Here is a 21,594-nt window from a genome sequence, read left to right on the forward strand (position 1 = left end):
TCCGATGATTTTAATTTGCGATTTAAATCTCGGAAATCTGAGAATCATCTCTGAACTCATCTCTACAATGTTTTCTCATCTGGCCCTAGTCCTCCGCCCTATATTAGGGAGAAGGATGCTGCAGTCTGTGTGTGTGTGTGTGTGTGTGTGTGTGTGTGTGTGTGTGTGTGTGTGTGTGTGTGTGTGTGTGTGTGTGTGTGTGTGTGTGTGTGTGTGTGTGTGTGTGTGTGTGGGAATGCAACCTTAACCTTGTTGATGCGTTTCCATGGATACCAGGACGCACACTGCACAGCTGCGGGGACATGGCGCATGCAAAGTAAACTAACAGGAGCGTGCGCGAAGAGTTCGTGGCAGAAATCAGGGATTCATTTCGCATGCATTCAATTCGATTCTCCACCATCCTGCATTGAGCCATGGAGTCCAGCCCCAGGTCCCTTCCTCACTCCGTGAAGCGGTGGCAGCTCAGCGGGACGGACTACGAGGCTCCGCCGGGCCGCGCCCTGCGACCGGCGGCGCGGGAGGCTTCAGAGACCCGCTTCAGCGCCTGGACGCCCCTGGGCAACAAGTCTTCAAACCAGCAGGTCTGAGTCGAGACAAATCTGCTTGTATGTGTATGTTCTTTCTTTCTTTCTTTCTTTCTTTCTTTCTTTCTTTCTTTCTTTCTTTCTTTCTGTCTTTCTGTCTGTCTGTCTGTCTGTCTGTCTGTCTGTCTGTCTGTCTTTTTTGGAATTTTCAATCGGAGCCTCCTGCTGTTCGGGAGAGTGTCCACCAGGGAGCGCCACTCGTCCGAAATCTATATTTTCACAGAACGATTCGTCTTCTAACGCCATTGGAGTTGAAGACCATTAGTTTTAAAGGAGGAAAAGGACCAATGTGCTATCACCGCCTAAACACAAGTCTTCAAATCTGCGGATTGGCCTTTCGTTTACAATTATTTTCTCGAGTTTTTCCATCGCAAACTCTCCTGCAGTTCAGCGAAAGAGCCGCCAGGCGGCGCCAACATCAGCTGCCGCCTGTGTTGCTCCACAGAGGTTTTACTCCACTGACAATGTGGTTTACAATGAGAAAGAATTACCAATTTGCATTTAGTTTAAATAAGTGGCAAATGACACGGTGGACGGTCTGCTCTTTATTTTATTTTTTTTAAGAATATAGACATTTCTACAAATAATCTCTTGAACTTGAACTTGAACTTGAACTTACTTAAACACAGGACAATAGTTCATGGCCACTAGAGGCCGCCACTTTACCGTACACATATAGTATTGTCTTTTCTTCCCAGAATAGATAGGCCTACAACTATTAACAAAAGCAAATTAAAATGCCTAGATTAGAGTGAATTATTTTTACACCCTCAGCATTAAGCTTCCACAATGTTAACAACCCAAACTGGGAACGTTTAGTAGACAATAAACAAAATAACTTCCCTAACTGGCGCGCTGGACTAAATCTGTCCGTCTTTCTCTGGAAACAATGCCTCCATCACCTTCCTGTCCCGCCCGTGTCCAGTTATTCGGGGAGAGGACCAGACTGCTGCTGCACTGGTTTGACCTGTGGAGCGACCGTCAGAGGAAGCACCTTCTGCAGGTCCTGCTCCACCGCTGCACCAGGTCCCAGCTCAAGTAACTCCCTTTAAAAACATCGAATATGAAATATTGTTTAAAAAAAAAAAGAAGAAAAAAAAGAAAGACAAAAGGTCCATGATTCACTTCTATCCAAGATAAATAAATAACCCATCGCTGATTCAAATTCTTAAGAACAGCGAGAATTTATCTCAATGTTGATATGATGGTATGGTCATCATAATGGTAGACGTAATAAAGATATATATATGGTTTTTTTTTAAGAAGTATGGCTGTAACCTTTTTAATATGTTGCATTTCCCCCTTTCTATTTTTTTCCGGTTTTTTTTGTCGAACTAGAACAAATGGTGCCTTTTAATTTTAGATTGATCCATCCCCCAATGCAAAGATCTCATTAGATATTTAAAAAGTGACTTAATTTTTTGCCTTTTTAAACACATGGAAGCGTGTTAGACGTCCCAAGCGGAGAAAAATAGATTGTACTGTATGTAAATTGTTATGTTCTTATTAGCTCCAAACCAAATTTAGGGTTTAAGTCAATGTACATATTTCATTATTATGAAGTCAGTGCTTCTTTTTTTATTCTTATTATTTTATTATGAAGTCAATACTTCAGTAGGACTTGTCTAAAATGTGGTTTGATTTTCCATTGCCACATTTTAAATGAACATATTGACTGAGCAAGGATTAAAATTAATCTTTTTGTCCTGTAAACCCACACGTGAATATAGAAGTGACTGAATTAATCAATACATTTGGGTATAAGAAGAAAGAAGAGAAGAAACAGTCTTTATTTATCACGCAACACACCACAACACATGCTTGCACACACACACACATGCTTTTGATAGTGGCCGGTGAAATGGATTCTCTGCTTTTGACCCATCCTTGGCTTGTCCTTCCTCCGGGGGCACAGCCAGGAGCAGTGGGCAGCATACGTGGACGCGCCCGGGGACCAGGTGATAAATGTCCATCGCTGGTCAGACGATGATGTGCATGTTTTTAGTGGGGGTCCTTACTGACGTGAGGTGGAGGAAACCCCATGTGAACACGGGGAGAACATGCAAACTCCACACAGAAAGGCTCCTATTTGGGAGATAACCCGCCGGAGCACGGTGCCCGGCGGGTTATCTCCCAAAAAGCTAAATAACTAAATAACTAAATACTAAAGCTAAATAACATTGACCTTTGACCCCCGGGGGCAGATTCTGCAGGGACTTGCTGATGGAGAGCGTGCCGGTGACCCGGCAGGACTTCACCGTGGTCCTGCCTCGCTTCCTGTCCCTCTACGTGATGTCCTTCCTCAACCCCCGTGACCTCTGCTCCGCCGCCAAGGTCAGCTGGCACTGGAGGGTCCTGGCCGAGCAGGTGAGGGGGCGGAATTTAAGAACGATGACTCAGCTTCTCAAGTATATATACTGTAGTCAAATTAAAAAGGAGCTTCAGATCCGAAGAAAGTTGTTAAAAACAGAATGAAGAATCAACCAACGAAACTAAATTCAATAGTGAAAGGTAAACATACAGTTCTCCTCTGTCGTCATCCATTCAGCAGTTTGGATTTTTACTGGACTTATATAGGAAAACTTATTTTTATCTCTTTCTTTTTCATTTTTTGAACTCCACCCTCTTACTTACTAACTTAGTTACTTAGTTGGAAAAAAATAAATATACATATATATATATATTTTTTAATATTTTAAAATAGTGTTTTTTGAGTTGCCTTTTTGGTTCCTCCAACCCTGACTTTCTCTCTTCCTCCTCTCTCTCTCTCTCTCTCCCACTACTCCCCCCTTCCTCACCTTCTCCACCCTCTCCCCTTACTCCCCCCTCTCTCCCTCCCCCTTCTCCCTCTCTTCCACCGTCTCACCCCCCCCCCCCTCCCCCCCTCCTCCCCCCTCTCCCTCCAGGACTGCCTCTGGGCGGGGCGCTGTGTCCGCAGGGGCTGGTTCCTCCGTCAGCCCCCCGGGGAGAAGGAGTTTGGGGCGTGGAAGACGCACTACGTCTCCTGCGTCGCCTCCCTGGGCTGCCTCAACCCCCGGGAGGCCGCCGAGCAGTACGGGACCCTCCACCCCCCCACCACCGGGCGGGTGGGGGAGGAGGCGCGGGAGAGGGAGGAGGAGAGGAGGACGAGGCAGGTCGTCAGGGAGAGGCTGCAGCAGGAGAAGAGTGAGTGTGGGAAGGAGAGAGAGAGAGAGAGGGAGGGAGAGAGGGGTGACGCCCCGAGAGATGGAAAGAGAAGGGTGGAGAGAGAGGGAATAGCACCTGGACAATCTCTCAGAGAGAGAGAGAGAGAGAGAGGGAAACAGAGGGGGGGAGATGGGCGAGAGGAAGGGGGAGAAGAGGAGCGGAGAGAGGGATACCGGGTGTCATGTAGAGATGGGAGAGAGTTGGGGGAGAGAGATGGGTATATAGGGAGGGAGAGAGAGAAAAAGAGGGGCATGAACAGAGAGGGATGGTGACAGATGGAGGGTGCGGGAGAGAGTGAGAAAGAGAAGAGTGACGATATGGAGGGAGCGAAGGAAAGAGAAAGGGACGGGGAGAGAGAGATGGCGATGGAGCGAGAGAAAGAAAGAGAGGGCGAAAGGGAAAGAGATGGAGGGGAAAAAGGGAGAGACGGAAAGAGAGAAAGGGAGGGGCAGCGGTAATAAGACAGCGATTGATGAGTGAGAGGGAAGGAGGGGGGAGAGAGCGAAGAGAGAGGAGATGGAGAAGGAGGGGGGAGAGAGGTAGAGAGACGGAGACAGGCGGAGAGACAGAAAGAGAGACGGGGATCGAGAGAGGCAGCTCACCATCCTCCCCCCTCCTGCTGCAGAGCTGCTTGTGAGGACCAGGAGACCGTGGGGCAGCAGCCTGCCTCCAGGGGGAAGCGGCTGCGTCCCCCCCCAGAGAGAGAGGCCCGGTCCTGGTGTGGCGCTGAGCTCCGGGTCCCTCCTCACCTGGAGCCCCGGCCTCCACCTCAGCACCTCGGAGAGCAGCCAGAGAGCTGCCGGCTGCAGCTCGACCAGGTCGCTTGTCTCAGAGTCATCGATGAAGACCTGTTTGGTTACATACGACTTGTTTAAGGACAACTCTGGTATTATTTGACCAGCACCTTATTTTTCAGTCTCTTGAGTAAACTTGAGTGATTGGGATTAGAATCATGACTTCCACACACAGAGCAGCAGTATGTATTGCAACGGGACACAATCGTATAATGAAATAATCACAGTAAATCACCTTAAATGTGTTAAATCAAAGTGCACGTTTGGCATTTTAGTGTACAGGCCTGTCAGTTGTTATTTGAAGGCTCTCTAATGTTCAAAACCTTTTTACCACTTTGTCCACTCCTTCCATCCTCTGAAAGACTGAAGCAGACCTCTGGAGCGTTGTTGCTGTCCTCCCCCTTCACCTCCATGCCTCCACCGCTGCACTCCCTCTCTTCTGTCCCCCGCCCGGATGCCGTCCTCCTGCTGCTGCTCTCCAACAGAGTCCCAGCCCACGAGGTGCGACGGGACGACAGGGAGACATGTTCTACCGTTTATCAAGGGAGGTGTGGATGGCCTGAGCGACAGAAAGTGACTGTCGGGATAGAATCTGAGGCGGCTGAGGCTGAGGTGTAGATATTGGAAAACAAGTGATAATTCTTAATATTATTTCAAAGATTTTCGCCAGTTTATTCGGGGATTGAAAACAATGGTTCACTCAAATTCCGCTTCTCGTCATATTAAGGATCTCAATGGGTGTTCCACCAATGAACACAATTTCAAAATGTGGCTGCACTCAGCAATTTAGGAGTGTCAATCTAAAGAGAGAGAAGTTGCACCATAGAGCATCGGAATAGAAGTCAGGCAACAGCGATCTATTGCGGACCACAGAGCAAAAGCTGTGAGTTTGATGCGTGTTTGAAAATGCGGTCATCAGTTTAATGAACGGTGTGACTTTGGCCTGATGGTAGTGCTTGGTCCAATTGGGCCAAAATTTGGGATTTTGACTATTTGATCAATATCCATCAATGTGGCGAATTGCGACAAAGTAATCAAATCAAGATCATCAAATACACCAAGTGCTGCCAAAAGCACAGATGAGTTGTACACGACTCACCATCTAGTGGCCAAGAGCAATACATTTAAAACATGTTTTCCAAATGACATGAAGGTCATGGACCAAGTGTTGGGAACATACGCCTACTTCCTGTTCATGACTGTTTGCAACTTTAGCCTGATGATGGCGCTAGGCACATGGTCCGATTGGACCAAAGTTTGAGATTTTGACTACTGGGATCAATAGCTATCAATATGCCAAATTTAAAAAAAATCCACCAGGCGCAACATGGCTCACCAGAAAAAGTCTTCTTTGTTTTGCTAAATGAAGCTCTATTATATCTACAATATCTACATCTACGATGTTTTGTTACGCTTTTCTTTCACCACCTGGAAGGCTGGAGTCTTTCTTCTTAAACATCTGGTCATCAGGTGAAATCAGGTTTTCCTTGGTTTATGTTTATGCAGTATCATGTGTCTGTTGTACGCGTTGCTCCAGTTGGTGTTGGGTGGTGTGAAGGCTGCGGTGCTGGTGGTCCTGTATGACTACAGGGGGACTCTCCCGGCTCTCCTTGCCCAGGCGGAGAGGGCCCTTGCTGGGCAGAGGATCCAGAGGCTTGGCCTCTTGTCTCCTGGAGGAACAGAGAATATCCAGCTGCTCCACAGTGAGGAACACAGGGACACCAGTCAGGGCTTCAGTTTCACTTTTAGTTAGAGTATTCATTGGGGTACAGAATACACTTCCTGACTTTTTGACCTTTGACCTTTCTCAAGGAGTCAGTGTGTCAGAGCAGACCATCCTGAACCCAGACGTCAGGGAATTTTGGGAGAAACTGTGCGGCTGGGTCACGCCCGCAGAAGAAGGGGGAGGAGTGGACATATTCTCACCCCTTGCAGCTTCTGGTCTGTACACACACACACACACACACACACACACACACACACACACACACACACACACACACACACACACACACACGCACACACACACCAGTCCTTCCAGGAAATCGTGATCTATTGATCTATATCTATCTAGTTTCTGTGATAGGCAGAATGTGAATTATCACTGAGGTGAAGAGTGAAGTGAAGGCATTTTTTTCTTTGTCTGGCTTTGATTTTGGCCATTTCCCACAAACTTCCTGGAAAAACTGATGATGATACATTCTGTGTCTGTTAGTCATTTTTTCAGGATTTTGTCTGTTCACCCTTTTTGGATTCAACTCCCCTTTACAATCCACTCTCTTTACTCCCCCGCAAAACACACACACACACACACACACACACACACACACACACACACACACACACACACACCAGACTCAGGACTCGCCCTGATGCAGACTCTCTCCACTCTGACTGGTCTGGAGGTTGTGACTCCCATGGGTCTGGCGAGCGGAAGCTTCCAGAACAGTGAGTTTATCTTCAATTCCTACATACCTACAGACAGCGCATGCTGTTGTCTATTTTTCGGAATCAGTTTGTAATTATTTACATATACAAGGAATTTGTCATGGCGAGGATTGGTTCGTTTCACCACAGACGATGAGCATTCCAATGGTATTCTCTAACTTTTCAAGTCTGAAAAGTAAAAAAAGTAAAAATAAAATACAAAACAGAAATAGTCAAATACATAAAAATATACAGAATATATAGTATGAAATACTATGCGCAAAGGATAAATTATTGTTACGGCTATATAGGATGTAAATACTATTTTTGTGTAAATCTACCTCTCACACATCACAGCTACAGCACACTTTGCATGGTGCCTATTTCCCAGTGAAATCTATATCGGTCTGTGTGAGCCATAAAACCCAGTTCCATTAAAATCTAGTCAAATATTTTTTTTTGGGCATTCATAGCATTATTATTATTATTATTATTATTATTATTATTATTATTATTATTATTATTATTATTATAAGGTAAGTTACATTTTGCCCGGTGATCGTAAGCCAGGGTCATAACAAGCCAGTACCAATTTGGCTACAGGGGCCACTATAATAAACTATGAAACCTGACTGAGAGACCTGACATTTCATTGAAATGATCCTCAAGGACATGTACAGTCCATCTGCATGGATTTTCCCATCCTGGAAGATTGCGAAATATTAGAAAATCTTGTTCTCATTAACCATAATTCCATATAACACCATATTTGGAACAGATAAAGAATGTCTGAGATAATAGCCAATTCAATTCTGATTTGATGTTGCAATATCTAATCTGTCACAGTGGTGTAGGACATTGAAACTTGGCAGGCCCAGCCAGGACAGCACTCTAAAGGACCGTACCAAGTTTGACTTAAATTTGGAGTGCATTATCCATGGACATGAGTGAAGAAGTTAACCTAAAGCTACGGGATTGGCTAAATAATGTCTGATGTATTGAATTTGCCAATAAAATTCTGATTTGATGTCGCAATATCTAATAATCACAAGTCCACGTCACAGTGGTGGAGACCCCTTAAACTTGGCAGCCCCACGAGGAACAGGAGTGTCAGAGACCGTACCAAGTTTGACATTGATAGCTGTAAAAGACAAAGACACGGTAGGAATGTGACGTGGGGCTATATTTCAGCTTTCATTGGTTTATTTATGTTTGTCTTTTTTTTTTAATTGTTTTAAAAAAAATGTTGATGGCCCCTAACCACCCTCCTCTCCTCCCTGCTCCTCCAGTCCTTTCTGAATGGTCCGGCTGCAGCAGCAGGCGCGCGGGGCTCCCCAACAGCGCTGTGTGTGTGGAGCCATGGGCCCCGGCGCTGCGCTACCTGGGTGAAGGCGTGTTGCAGCACTGGTGCATGCAGGCGCAGTGGATGGAGGAGGCTCTCAAGGACCTGAGGGATCTGGCAGGGTCCAGGCTGCACAGGGTCAGCATGGAGGCCGGGGCCCGAGCTCTGGGTGGGTTTCTAAGACAAATGAAAAAAATTGTAGTAGCAGTTCGGTGGTAGGCTTAGGGTTCATAACGCCCCAGAAATAGTGACGCTGATGACTGATGTAGAAGAACTTCACTAATTTAGACAAAAATACATTTATGTTAATAGTATGTTGAAATGATGACCTCATAAATTCAAATTTAAGACTTATTAGTGTGTTTGAAAAACTGAATTTAAGATTTTTTAAGAACCTGCAGACACCCTGCGAATACAGTTTATACACACATAGTCACACAGATATATACAGTGTATACAGTATATTTACATATATATATATATATACAGTATAAATATGCACTGTAAAGGAGGAATCATTTAGACCCAGAACCTTCGGAAACTACAACCTTTGCGGTCCTTAAAAGGATTCTTGGTTGGGTCTTTGGTAGAAGTGGAATCCAGTGAAACCAATTTGAAGGAACAAAGTCTGTCCCAGGAATCAATACTGTGCCCCCTTGATTAAAAATGTGCTGCAAAAGTGCCCTCTAGGTGCCGCGTAACACACTCTTGTTCCGTTTTCCTCCAGGTCACTTTCTGTGGGACAGTGTCCACCTGGAGGAGCTGTGTGCTTCCAAGGACCTGACGGAGGCTCTGGTCCAGGGTCTCGCGGCTCTCACCCGACGGGCGGAGGTGAGCGCCGCTGCCACACACGGATTCAACCGTGGATTTGTTGAACCAAGAACGTTGAGCGAATGGAATTCAGCCGCATGAAGATGCTGAGAAAATGAGGTCTCACGTCCGCCCCCGGGGAATGGAGATGTGAGGCTTGATCTGTGCTCAAGCACACAACCTCTTAGTGGCCTTGTTTTCTTCCGAGCAGAGTTTAACGACCTACCTTCTCTCGTGTGCGCGTGTTGCGTAGACCAGGCCGCTGGAGTTCCTGTCCATGTTTCTGGCCAGACGGAGCAGAGAGGCGGAGGGAGGGGCGCCTGACGGAGAGGAAATGGGACGAGGAAACGCGGACTGTGACTCCCAGCGACGCCTCGGTCCCAAACCAGACCTGCCCAAGGTGGGTGTTGGCGTCAAGGCGTTTAACCTGTGCTGTCAGCATGCTGGGCATACAACACAGAGTATTTGTATGCCATTGCATCTTGGACAGAGTTAGTCTGCAAGTGGAGTTCAGATATTCAAGTCATCAATATCTGCTGCAATAACTCTGTCCTGTGGACGACCTGTAGGATGACAGGAGCACAACTTTCTATGACACAGAACCACCACCAAGCCCCCTCTTTGGAAAACTATTTCTACCATGTTTGGGTTTATAAACAACTGATCACTACTCCAAGAGGGGGAGAATCACCACGGTGAGACAAATAAACATAGAAACAAACAACATTTACACAAAAACATGAACATTGGATGACAACATGTATTGAAAAACGGTTAATTAGGTCCAGGAAAACAAGAATTACAACTGGTCACGTGGCCTCTTCCTGTCATAGTCATGGCAGCAAATGAGGGAGGAAAGGAGAGGAATGCAACCAGGAGGGTGCTGGGGTGCACTTGAAGCAGGTGTGATGGTGTGTGCGCGTGGGATTGGACCGCCTGTGTGTGTGTGTGTGTGTGTGTGTGTGTGTGTGTTTGTGTGTGTGTGTGTGTGTGTGTGTGTGTGTGTGTGTGTGTGTGTGTGTGTGTGTGTGTGTGTGTGTGTGTGTGTGTGTGTGTGTGTGTGTGTGTGTGTGTGTGTGTGTGTGTGTGTGTGTGGAAAGATGTCCACCGGTGAGTGTACATGACTTATCCCCATTGGCATTGCTGTAGAAGGTCGGTAATATGTTGCGGTGCCTCCAAGCAGCGCAAGGGGCCCCGAAGCCCCCCCCCCAAACTCCGCAGCCCTGTGGACGCCCTACAGCTACAGGAAAGCCCCGAGTACCCTGCCCTGCGGCCACAGAAGACCCCCGGGCCCCCAGAGAAGCCAGAGGGCCGTGGAGCAACCCCCACGCCCAGCCCTGAGGAGCATGGCCCAGTCCCAGGGAGCACGAGGAGACCCCCCACCCCAGGGGCGCTCACATACAACCAACCCCCGGGTGCAGGCACAAGACGCAGCCGCCAGCACAGAACCCGGGCCACGGGTGCAAGGCACGGACCGCAGGCCCAGATCGCGGCCCCAAGGCGACAGACCGACACTCCGCCCGAGCCGCCCGCCCCACGGGCGAGCCGGCAGGACCCCCGTGCCCACCTACGCCCCGCACAAGGGGGAGGCCCGCCCCACCGCAGCCGACCAGCCCGGCGTGAGTGCCAAGTGCCCATACACGTAGCAGCGTGTGCCCAGCGCGGGGCACCTCGATGTTACAACCCTCAAACCCCGCCGATGCCGGCAGGCCAGCAGGTATACAGGCCCTCCACCACCCCCAGCACCCGGGGCGCCCGCCACAGAGAAGCGGCACCGCAGAAGCAAAAGGCCAACAGCCGCCCCCCACACCCCAACCCACACCCACAACAGCAAACAGTCCCCCCAGGGGCCCCGGAAGGCACTCGGCGGCGCTCTCCTCAGCCCCGCCAGGTCGCAGCACATCCCAAGCCACCAGGCGCAAGCCGTCAGGACTCCAGCCAGGCCTGGAGGGGGAGCCAACCCGACCGCCCCCCGGCCAACCACGCCCCCACACCGACCCGCCAGCGACCGGCCAACCAGAAAAACCCCAGTGCTCAATGTGTGCTGTTGGTAATTGCAGTTAAAATTGCGGGGCTGGGGGTGCGAGTCCTTCAGTGTTGTTCTGTGTTGTTCGGTGTAGGATTGGTGTGTGAGTGTATGTGTTAAAGCTAATGTGAGTGGGATTAAAATTTTGGGACGGACGACAAGCACGCTCGGGCAAGAGCGTGACAGGCAAGATGGCAGCCGCCGCATCCCCACCCACATAGCCTGCACCCCGCCCACCCCGCAAGCCCTCGGTCTATTGTGTGGTGTATGTGCTGAGTATGAGTTTTGGCACTGGGAGAGATAGGCGAGTTGCGACCGGATCGATCCAGGGGCGCAGCAGGCCGGGGAGTGTTTGATAGGTTGCTCCGTCAGTGTGTAAGGAAGTAAAGCTTTATTGCTCCATCACTTTTAAATACACACCGTCAGAAAGTGCTTCGCTTCAGACAAGTGGCAGAACATAGAAACACGAGCGGGCAACAAAACGAGGATACAACTTTGAAAATGTCTACCTCTCTCTCTCTCTCTCTCTCTCTCTCTCACACACACTCTCATACTCTCTCTCTCTCTCCCCCTCTCTCTCTCTCTCTCTCTCCAGGTGGTGTTTGACTGGAGGGAGGCAGCAGCCAGGGAGCTGTACCACAGTGAGACTCTGTACCTGGCTCGACTGGGCTCTGTGTTAAAGGTAAACTCAGTAATGTCCTCACTATGCAAATAGGTCGATGGAGTGGAACAAGTGGTTCTTATAGTGGTCCTTATACGATTCAAGATTTGAAGATGCAGATCAGTGGTCACCATTCAGAAATGACTGACTGCAGAATCAGCGATTCTGCATTATCAAGAATTGTGCATTTTTACGATAGAATTTTGCACGTCGCTCCAGGGATTCGGAAACACAATGACGAGCTTTATTTGATGGCACAGATACCCGTGGATTTGTTTTTGGAACATCTGGTTTGTAGTGGGTCAACCTGAGAAAGGTGTGTGTGTGTGTGTGTGTGTGTGTGTGTGTGTGTGTGTGTGTGTGTGTGTGTGTGTGTGTGTGTGTGTGTGTGTGTGTGTGTGTGTGTGTGTGTGTGTGTGTGTGTGTGTGTGTGTGTGTGTGTGTGGGCGGGTGCGTGCGTATGTGTTTTTCCGTACTATACTTGTGAGGACCGGTCTCCGAATTGACTGTTTTTTGGTTAGAGGTGCACCAGAAACGCGGGTCCTCACTTACTATGGTGTATTTACTTGGACCTCACTTTGGTACCAGTGGAAGAATATGTGTGTTTGTGTGTCTGCCTCAGGTGTACCATGAGCCTCTCTCCGCAGCCCTCGACTCCAACAGAGCCATCCTCAGCTCCGCCCGCATCCACATCATCCTCCGCCCACTCACACACATCCTGCAGCTCAACAGGTGAAACACTGCACACCCCACAAGGGTTCAGTCCCAAAGTCCATCTTATGCGCTAAGACCTCACAGAATTTAATTGACGTCACTCACATACCTAAATGTTATTTATCGTCACAATATCAATATTGGGATATGAGACGAGATATTTCCTGGGATTTTGGTTATTCTAAAGACCAAAATCAAAACAAAAAAGATATAGTTGTAAATGTTTTCTTTAAGGCTGCATTGCTTAATAAATAATGTTCCCCCAGACGGTTCTTTTCCCACTTATTACACTGTTATTTAAAGCAGCACTATCTAACTTTTGGGATTCGGGTGCAATCTTCTTCACCACTGTTGTAAGACTCGGTCTGGCGTCCGAAAATAATTTTTTTTTACCGGACAGACGCGAACCTTATCGATCACGTTTCAACAACAGTCTATGATACGAACGCAGATATAATGTACACGTAGGTCACAGCGCCCCTTGCACGGACCTCGCGGCTCCGGGGAAGCCGAGGGAGGGGAGGGGGCCCCCCATGCTACCGTTGTAGGTACCAGCTGTGCTCGGCCCGGGAGATCGGCTCGCCCGCGCCAGTCAGGGAGTGAGACAATGAAAGTGAGGGCCGGTGCGAGCCAGCCAAGGTGCGGATGCCGGGCGCACCACTGGCCCGTCTTGCCCGCATCGCCGGGGGGGGTGGAGCGGCTTTGTTTTGTATGAGCGTTATTGCTGGACATTTTGACCGGCAAGGAAACCCTGAGCCAAACATAAAGCAAGTGATGTAGTGCTGTAAAGCTTAACACACTTTTCCCATGGTTTGGAACTACGGCAAAAGTGTTTCCCCGCAGACTATATATACTATATATACTATATATACTATATACACCATATATACTATATATCCTATATACACTTTATACATTATATATACTATATATACAATATATACTATATATACTACATACACTATATATACTACGTATACTATATATACTATATATACTATATATACAATATATACTATATACACTATATATACTATATATACTATATACACTATATACACTATATATACTTAATACATTATATATGCTATATACACTATATATACTATGTATACTATATACACTATATATGCTATATACTATATACACTATATATGCTATACAGTATCTACTATATACACTATATACACTATATATACTATATACATCTCATCTCATCTCCATTCCCACAGTCTGTCAGTATTCACTACACTAGCGTTGCAATGGCCACTCCCCCTTACAGTGAAATAACACAGGTCCTCGCTCATCGACCAATTCACTTAACGACCCGGTGCTAGGAACGGAACTCAGTTGTTAAGTGAGGAGTAGCTGTATTACACAGAGCCACGGTGGAATAACTACGCTTCAACTTCCTCATTCCATGTTTTGGTTGTGGGCTTTTTCCTTTTTTGTTTTAGGCTTCTTGGATTCCTGTCTTAACTCCATTTGTTAATGTCCCAATGCTATGACTTGTGGGTCAATTCCCCCAAGCAGAGTGTAATGGCTTCAGAAGGTCTACGAGGGAACCCTACGAGTGGGGCAGCCATGAGCGCCTTGAACTGACTGGGAATGTATGTCAAAATCCATGGAGTCCACTGAGATTGCCGCCTGCACCGCTTGGGTGTGTTTGTTGAATTCTCCTGTACTTGACGTGTGTCGGCGTTCCTGTAATATCTGCATTGTGTCCTGCAGGGGCTTCTGTTCGGAGCTGGGGCGCAGGATGGAGAGCTGGGGAGCAGATCAGCGCGTCGGGGACGTCTGCGTGAAGCTCTGCTCTAAACTGCAAGTCTACACCAACTACCTGAACAACTACCCCACCGCCCTGCGCTGCATAGACAAGGTCAGCGCTGAGGAGGACTTCCTGTTTGGGTTTGTCAGCCGTTTCGGAGGAGCAAAAACGTATCCGGGCGGTTTTCGCAGCCGGGGTTTAATCGAAGCCAGGACTTAGACGATCCTACTTGTAAACGCCTTTCTGAGACGTTGCTTAATTCAAGATGAACTTGTTCCAGATCAGGAAGCCCTAAACTATGGTAATGAAGGACTAGTCGGCGCCTTCATTCTGATCTTCGTCCAGATCAACCCGGTCGCCCTGGAGGCCATGTCAATTAAAGAGGACCTGTTATGTTTTTCCTTATTTTCTGTCATAAATATAATGTAAGAATGTATTTCCTTCAAGGGGCACTACTGTGGAACACAGTGGTGCCGCCTTTTTTTTTTTTTTACTTCTTACAGAGTCATACGATTAAACATGTATTTGAGCATCATTTTCTCATCGTTAGCACCCAGAATTTGACCGCATACGTGTGTGTGTGTGTGTGTGCGTGTGCGTGTGTGTGTGCGTGTGTGTGTGTGTTAGTGCAGGGAGATAAACCCTGAATTCCGGGCATTTCTGAGGAGAACTGACAGAACTCTTGCAACACACACATTGAGGTACCTCAAAGACATACACACACTTTTCAGCAGTATTGCCGACATATTTTATTTAGAAGTTTTCCGTCATGAAATATTTTTATTAACTTTATTTCTGCAGAGAATAATCGGTCTACAGTGTCACATCTTAGCTAACGCGTGCGTGCGTGCGTGCGTGCGTGCGTGCGTGCGTGCGTGCGTGCGTGCGTGCGCAGCTTGCAGGAGTTGCTGCTGTGTCCAACATGGCGGATGGAGGAGTATGTGATGCTGCTGCAGGCTCTGTCTGTGCACACACACCCCGGCCACACGGACCACACACACCTCTCCTCGGCCCTCCACACCCTGCTGCAGTACAGGGAGTTCATATTGAAGGTGAGGCCACGGAGTACTACTACTGCTCTGAGATTAAAACACTACTACTACTACTGCATTCGGCTGCATTCGGCTTGCCACAATTACGACACTACTACTACTGCACTCCTACTACTGCACCCACTGTGCTGCAGTGCAGGGAGTTTGTGCGGAAGGTGAAGCCGCATAATGAGGCTAGATGAATTGACTATTTATTATTTTGACTGTTGGAAAAGTTTAATACGACGTCCTCTCCTGTGCCTCAGCTGAAGAGGAACTCCGAGAGAGACCGAGTGATGGAGGAAACTCAGAGGCTGATCCAGGGCTGCCCGGTAAAAAACACCGCCTTCTGTTTCTCCTTCCTCCTCTCTTTCCTCTCCCTCTTGCTCCCTCTTGCCCAATTCATGTTAAAAATCTTAAAAAAATCTTAAATCTTAAATCTTAAATCTTTATTAACATGGGAAACATACATTGCTGTAGAAAAGAAAAAGTGAAAAATCGAACAGAAAAATGTAGATTTGCGCAGTGATTTCAGCTGCAGTGAAAAAAATGAATAATAATAATAATAATAATAAAATAATTAAAAGAAAAAGTACTGTAGGTAAATGTATAAATACTAAGAAGATATTAACTAAAATTGAATCGCGATTGTCTCATTTTGAAAAAAAACAAGGTTTAGGCTGGAAAAAGTGTGTGTGTGTGTGTGTGTGTGTGTGTGTGTGTGTGTGTGTGTGTGTGTGTGTGTGTGTGTGTGTGTGTGTGTGTGTGTGTGTGTGTGTGTGTGTGTGTGTGTGTGTGTGTGTGTGTGTGTGTGTTTCAACAGAACCTGTGTGAGGGAAACAGGGAGCTGCTGACCACTCTGGAGGCTGTTCTGCTCCGGTCTCCTGATGAAGATCTGCCTGACGCTCTGAGGTAACGAAATCAATTAAAATAATGAATGAATTGGTGCTAATTAGCCTTTACATTTTTGGGAGGTTTTTTTTGTTTTGTTTTGTTTTTTTTGTTTAGTTCTTTGTCAGCTCAAAATGTATTTTTTCTGATAGTAAATGGATAAATACTATCAATAGATGGATACTTTAATATAATTATAGTAATAATAATAATAATAATAATAATAATAATAATAATTATTATTATTATTGTTATTATTATTATTATTATCATAATAATAAAACATTCAAATACAAATGCAAAGACAAAGAATATGCCAATATATGGAAAAATGTGAAAAAATACAATAAACCTAATAGTTAACTGTCCAGAATAAAAATATGGCAATGACCATAATAAAAAAATAAAATAATGATAAAATAATCATAATAAGTAACCTTGATGACCATGATAAACAACAAATTCGACCCCAAAATAACAGAGAAATAATGTAAAAAAATAAAATAATAAGAAATAAGAAATAAAAAAATATAATATAAACAGAAGAATTTGGTCAAATACATAACTAATTAAATAAAACAAATAAACAGTGATCCAGGAAGATGGAAAAATTGGTAATGTACAATAAACCCCAATGATAAGCATTAAATGAGCCTAAAAAAATTGCAATAGAAATATAAACCTCAAATTGTAAACAGAATTGTGCCGATAAACCTGGAAAGAAATAACAGTAAAAACACGCCTCTATCAACAAATTCACATTTTGTGTGACTTGTTGAAACAACTTATTTGAGTTTGTTGAAATAACCATTTGTATTATTTTCTGTGTCTGTCTGTGTGTGTGTGTGTGTGTGTGTGTGTGTGTGTGTGTGTGTGTGTGTGTGTGTGTGTGTGTGTGTGTGTGTGTGTGTGTGTGTGTGTGTGTGTGTGTGTGTGTGTGTGTGTGTGTGTGCGTGCGCGTGCGTGTGCGTCTGTAGGCCTTACGAGCAGGTGTCGGACGTGGGTCTCTTCCTGTTCAGTGACGCCCTGGTGCTGACGCAGAGGAGTGTCACACACACGCCGTTCACCCTCTGCCAGCGCAGCACACACACGTTCCTGGCGTCGGTGTCGCTCGCCAGCCTGGCCGTGCGAGAGATCACACACACGCGCTGTGAGTGCCAACACACACACACACACACGCATCCACACACACACACACAAGCGTCACCGGCAACAACGCGCATTGCAAGTCGAATGGAACTCAACTGGGTTTTCAACACCCTTTGACTCCAATTTTAGAAAAGGTTGTATTTTCTCTGGATTTTGGCCTCCCGTCCACACCAAAAACGGGGTTTTAGGAACTGGAAGCTTTTGGAAAAACGTCTTCCAGGGTGGAGGTTTTTCAAAACTCAGTTTTTCCAGAAATGTAAAACAGCATATGTAGATGCACATGCGTCACTCCGATTCATTGAATGGCTGTTTCTTATAAAGTCACAGCTGAATAGATATGGGATGGAGATCAAACATGGGTTTTTATTTTTTTTTTAACAAAATAACCCTACGGGTCACCACTTTAAAACTAGCAGTTCATGTTTTTCTTTGCCCGGGTGTCAAAAGTCCCATAAGATTTGAATCGCTGTTGATTCTGCAGCTAAAATGGGAATTAGAATGTTGAGGTTGAGACACTTTTCCTCGTAAGATTTTTATTGTATTTTATTCTCTTGTTGTTTAAAAATATATAATTGTAAATGCGTGTAAAAATGTTCACCTTGCTTCCAATTACAGCCAATATTTCCAGAGCTTTGGATTGAATTTATAGATTACATTATTATTGAATTTTATTTATTTTTTTTATGGTTGTTTTTCTAAATCTCTGAGAGATAATCCTGTCCGTCGCCCTCCCTCCAGACGTGTGTAATGCCTTCGTGCTGGACGGCCCCAGCCGCTCGTGGGCGTGCGCCACGGAGCGATGTGAGCAGAGAGAGCGCTTCCTCTGCGCCCTGCGCTCTGCCGCACACTGCGCTCTGGCCCAGCATAGCTGACACCACCGGGGGCAAAGCCGGCTTCGCGCCGAATACGTATGCGACGGTGGCGCTCCTCCCTTCCTGGCGGCCGCCAGACGAACGGCATCTGGGCTTTGCGTCACAAAATACAGTATCCCAGGGGATGGGAAATGGGGGCGAGTAGATAGATGCCGCAATTTCACTCTCGCGATCAATAAAGTGTCACAGCAGCTTTCATCAAAATATCCAATAAACCCGGAAAAATGTCAAAATACAGTAAAGTAAAGGAACAACTCAAAGATATATATTATATATATATATATATGGATATATTTCTGCAGATGATGCTCGTGCAGATCCTGATTACAATTGACAACAAAAAAGAAAGGGTATAGAATATAACGGTATATAGTCAATGCCACGAAAATAAATCATACTGGAATCATGTATATTTTTTATTTTACGTAATTCGATTTTTGTTATCCTGGCGTAGACTGAACAGTCACATTTTTTTATATATTTTTATTCATCTTTTTATGATTAAATGTTCGAAATAAACCACTTTGCCGAGGTTCTTCATTCTGTTTCCCAGTTTGTGATTGGCAGACCGATGGCTGCTGCCAATTAGGAGTCACAGGAAACTGAAAGTTTTTCTACCCAATACAAAACGTAAATAGCCACAAATTCTTTAACCTTTGTATATTCCTTTTTCTTTTCTTTAACGTCATTTTACTTTTGTTTTGTACATGAAATAAAGTATTTTGCAGGTTTTTTTACTCGCAAGGAAGACCGGTGGAACCAGGCTACCCCAGTTCAGATGGACAAGATAATACCGTGTTCTACTGCAAAGTAAGGGAAAATATGAAGGGGGTTATTTTTGTGATAATAGCTGTGTATAAATGATCATTCAAGTACATTTAGGCAAACCACTGTATGTGACAGCTAAACCTTCTCTGGGTACAGGCAGCATAGTATGTTAGACAGTCGTGAATACATTGACACAGTATGACAAACTCTTCTCTCTGATTAAACGTCATTTGACGTTTGCAATTCTGTTGTAATAAAATGATGGAATAATGCCTCGTTTGAAAACTGGCAAATACGCACCGACCCGTCCAGGTCACGCGGGAAAGGAAGCGGTTAAAAGTGTGGATATTGTGAGTACTCTGGCTAAATCTGGAAGGCAATGGGATGGATTCACAATATTAATAAAAACTGTTCATCACTGAAGACACAGCTGTACTTTTACGTCCCTTTAGCCTGTGTGGTTTGATCCACGAACATAAAATCAACGTATTGAACACGTGATAACATTTAAATCTGTAGCCGTGAGGTCTGATGTGTCGTAGTAGTAAATATTCCTCTTGTTGTGTTGAGAGGAAATTGGGGGAAAGTGCGACATATGCAGTGCATATGTCGTTTTGGCTCAAAATAAAGCTTGGGTGGTAACTTTGCGTGACGGCGACGGTGGTCGGTGCAGCTTTACTGCCACCGTCAACTCCATGTGTCGTCTCCGTACATTTATATTTGGAACGTGAGTTCAGTCTTCAAGAGACCGCCACAGTGTCCTGGGATGTAGGAAAAATGGTGGCAGTTACTCTATTCCAGGATTTTTTTTTTCCCTTTTTTTTATTGGTTTGACAATGAACATTATTTTAAGACCTTTTTAATGATGGAGTATTACGTGCCTAACTAGCCAGGCTATTTAAATGGGTAAAATCACATTTATTGGGGGAACAACTGGGAGTACAAATGTACGGAGCCTCTTACAGTGGCGAGGGGAAAAAAATTGGTGGGAAATTCATGCGATACATTTTTTCCCCTCGTCGTAACTCGGGATTTTTTGCGTTATCTCTCGAAAAACCCAGAGTTGTTTTTGGTTGGTGGGGTGAGATTATTATTTTTTTTACTGTGAGGGAAAAATAAGAATTGCATGAATATCCCGTGAATTTTACCTAATCTTACCTTTGTCCCGTAAGGGGCTTAGCACAAATTAATTCGACAAATGCGGAACAAAAAATAACTAATGTCATTGGTTAATTTTGGGCTGAACATTATGGTCAGCCGCAAAGTCCATCTCTCACTGACTTGTATGACCGCTCGGCTCGCCCGCCGTCTCGTTCCGCCAAAAGCTACTGCTAGAAGTTGTTCGCGAACAAATCGCTGAACGAACCTGAAGAACTGGCGGAAATGGCTCAGAGTGGTTTCCTACAGTTCTTTTAGTTACGTCGATTCGTTCATTGATTCCCTCTTTGATCATTTTAGGATCAGGATGCTGTTTTTTTTTTCAGTCCGGCCGCTGCAAACCGTGTTGTGCAGACGTTACACATGCATGGTCCCACCTACACTTGACAACATTGACTTTAAAATCTTTGTCGTGTTAAACTGTTAATTTAAATATTTTAAGTGTATTTTAAGTTTACCTGCAAATGCAGCCAGGGGCCAAAAGAAAATGTAAAGAGGCCCCAAACAGGCTCTCAGAGTGTAGCTGGGGTAAGGGTGGGGTTAGCCCACATAATAACTCCCAACAACTTTGAAGATAATTGGCATACGCACATTTATATATTTAATGACACACCGAGGCTGATATACAAAGACTCATATTATTGATAGACTCTACATTTTTATGTGTTGTCCGCACTTTTAAACTCCTAAATAATTCCACTTTTATAAAACATGTATATTCTGACTGTTGAATAAAAGCCTTTTTAAAAACAAAAGATGTTGTGTGTCGATGACGCTGTTCAACATTCCCTCAAAACAGAAGAACAATTCAGAGATTGCCCCATTCAGCAGGGTGTCAAGTGGCCATGTGACAAGTAAGGCAGGCTGTGTTGGTCCTCCAACCATTTGCATTCTGGGAGCTGGCTGAATAAAGCTTAGTCTGGGGGAAAACTTTGAAGGCGATTATCTCAGAATCACAGTTTGCCACACCCTTGTGATTAACAAGTCATCTATTTTAAAATATTTGCTTGATTTGCACAAGTGACGCCTTGTTATGGAACTCTGATTTTTCACTTTCAATTCAAAGTGAGAAGCCACCAAATGTACCTAAAGTCTGCGGTGGACCACAATTATTATCGATGCGCAAAAACAAATACATGTGAGTCAAGTCAAGTCAACAATCAAATAAAAATAATTATTTTGTCATGAGAGCTGTGAGGATGACCATGTAATAACTGTACTTGTCCACCAGAGGGAGCTATACAACATACACCGGACTATCTAATCTTAATCTTAAATTGAGTTTTAAATACTATACTGTGTGAAGGACTGTGACTGGACATCGGCTGTTGTCCAGCTATTTTACCAAAGCTATTATGTAATTTCTGTTAATGATCCCGTGATTCAATAATTTAAAAGATTATCGATGAAGGT

The 21,594-nt window shown here is 45.3% G+C and overlaps 1 protein-coding gene across 1 annotated transcript; it reads left to right on the forward strand.

The window, feature by feature from the left end:
- Positions 1–413: 413 nt before the first annotated feature.
- Positions 414–20,739, forward strand: ect2l (epithelial cell transforming 2 like; the record flags this gene model as incomplete). Its single annotated transcript, XM_080023840.1, has 21 exons — positions 414–581; positions 1,510–1,622; positions 2,789–2,951; positions 3,491–3,651; positions 4,396–4,620; positions 4,927–5,065; positions 6,102–6,267; positions 6,377–6,505; positions 6,920–7,012; positions 8,281–8,502; positions 9,061–9,164; positions 9,397–9,543; positions 11,765–11,851; positions 12,453–12,562; positions 14,276–14,423; positions 14,940–15,013; positions 15,208–15,364; positions 15,610–15,675; positions 16,167–16,255; positions 17,212–17,384; positions 18,122–20,739. The coding sequence occupies 21 exons, from the start codon at positions 414–416 to the stop codon at positions 18,253–18,255; spliced, it is 2,868 nt and encodes a 955-aa protein (XP_079879966.1). The 3' UTR covers positions 18,256–20,739.
- Positions 20,740–21,594: the final 855 nt, after the last annotated feature.

Source organism: Zeus faber, assembly GCF_960531495.2.
Source record: "Zeus faber genome assembly, chromosome: 2".
Lineage (NCBI taxonomy): Eukaryota > Metazoa > Chordata > Actinopteri > Zeiformes > Zeidae > Zeus > Zeus faber.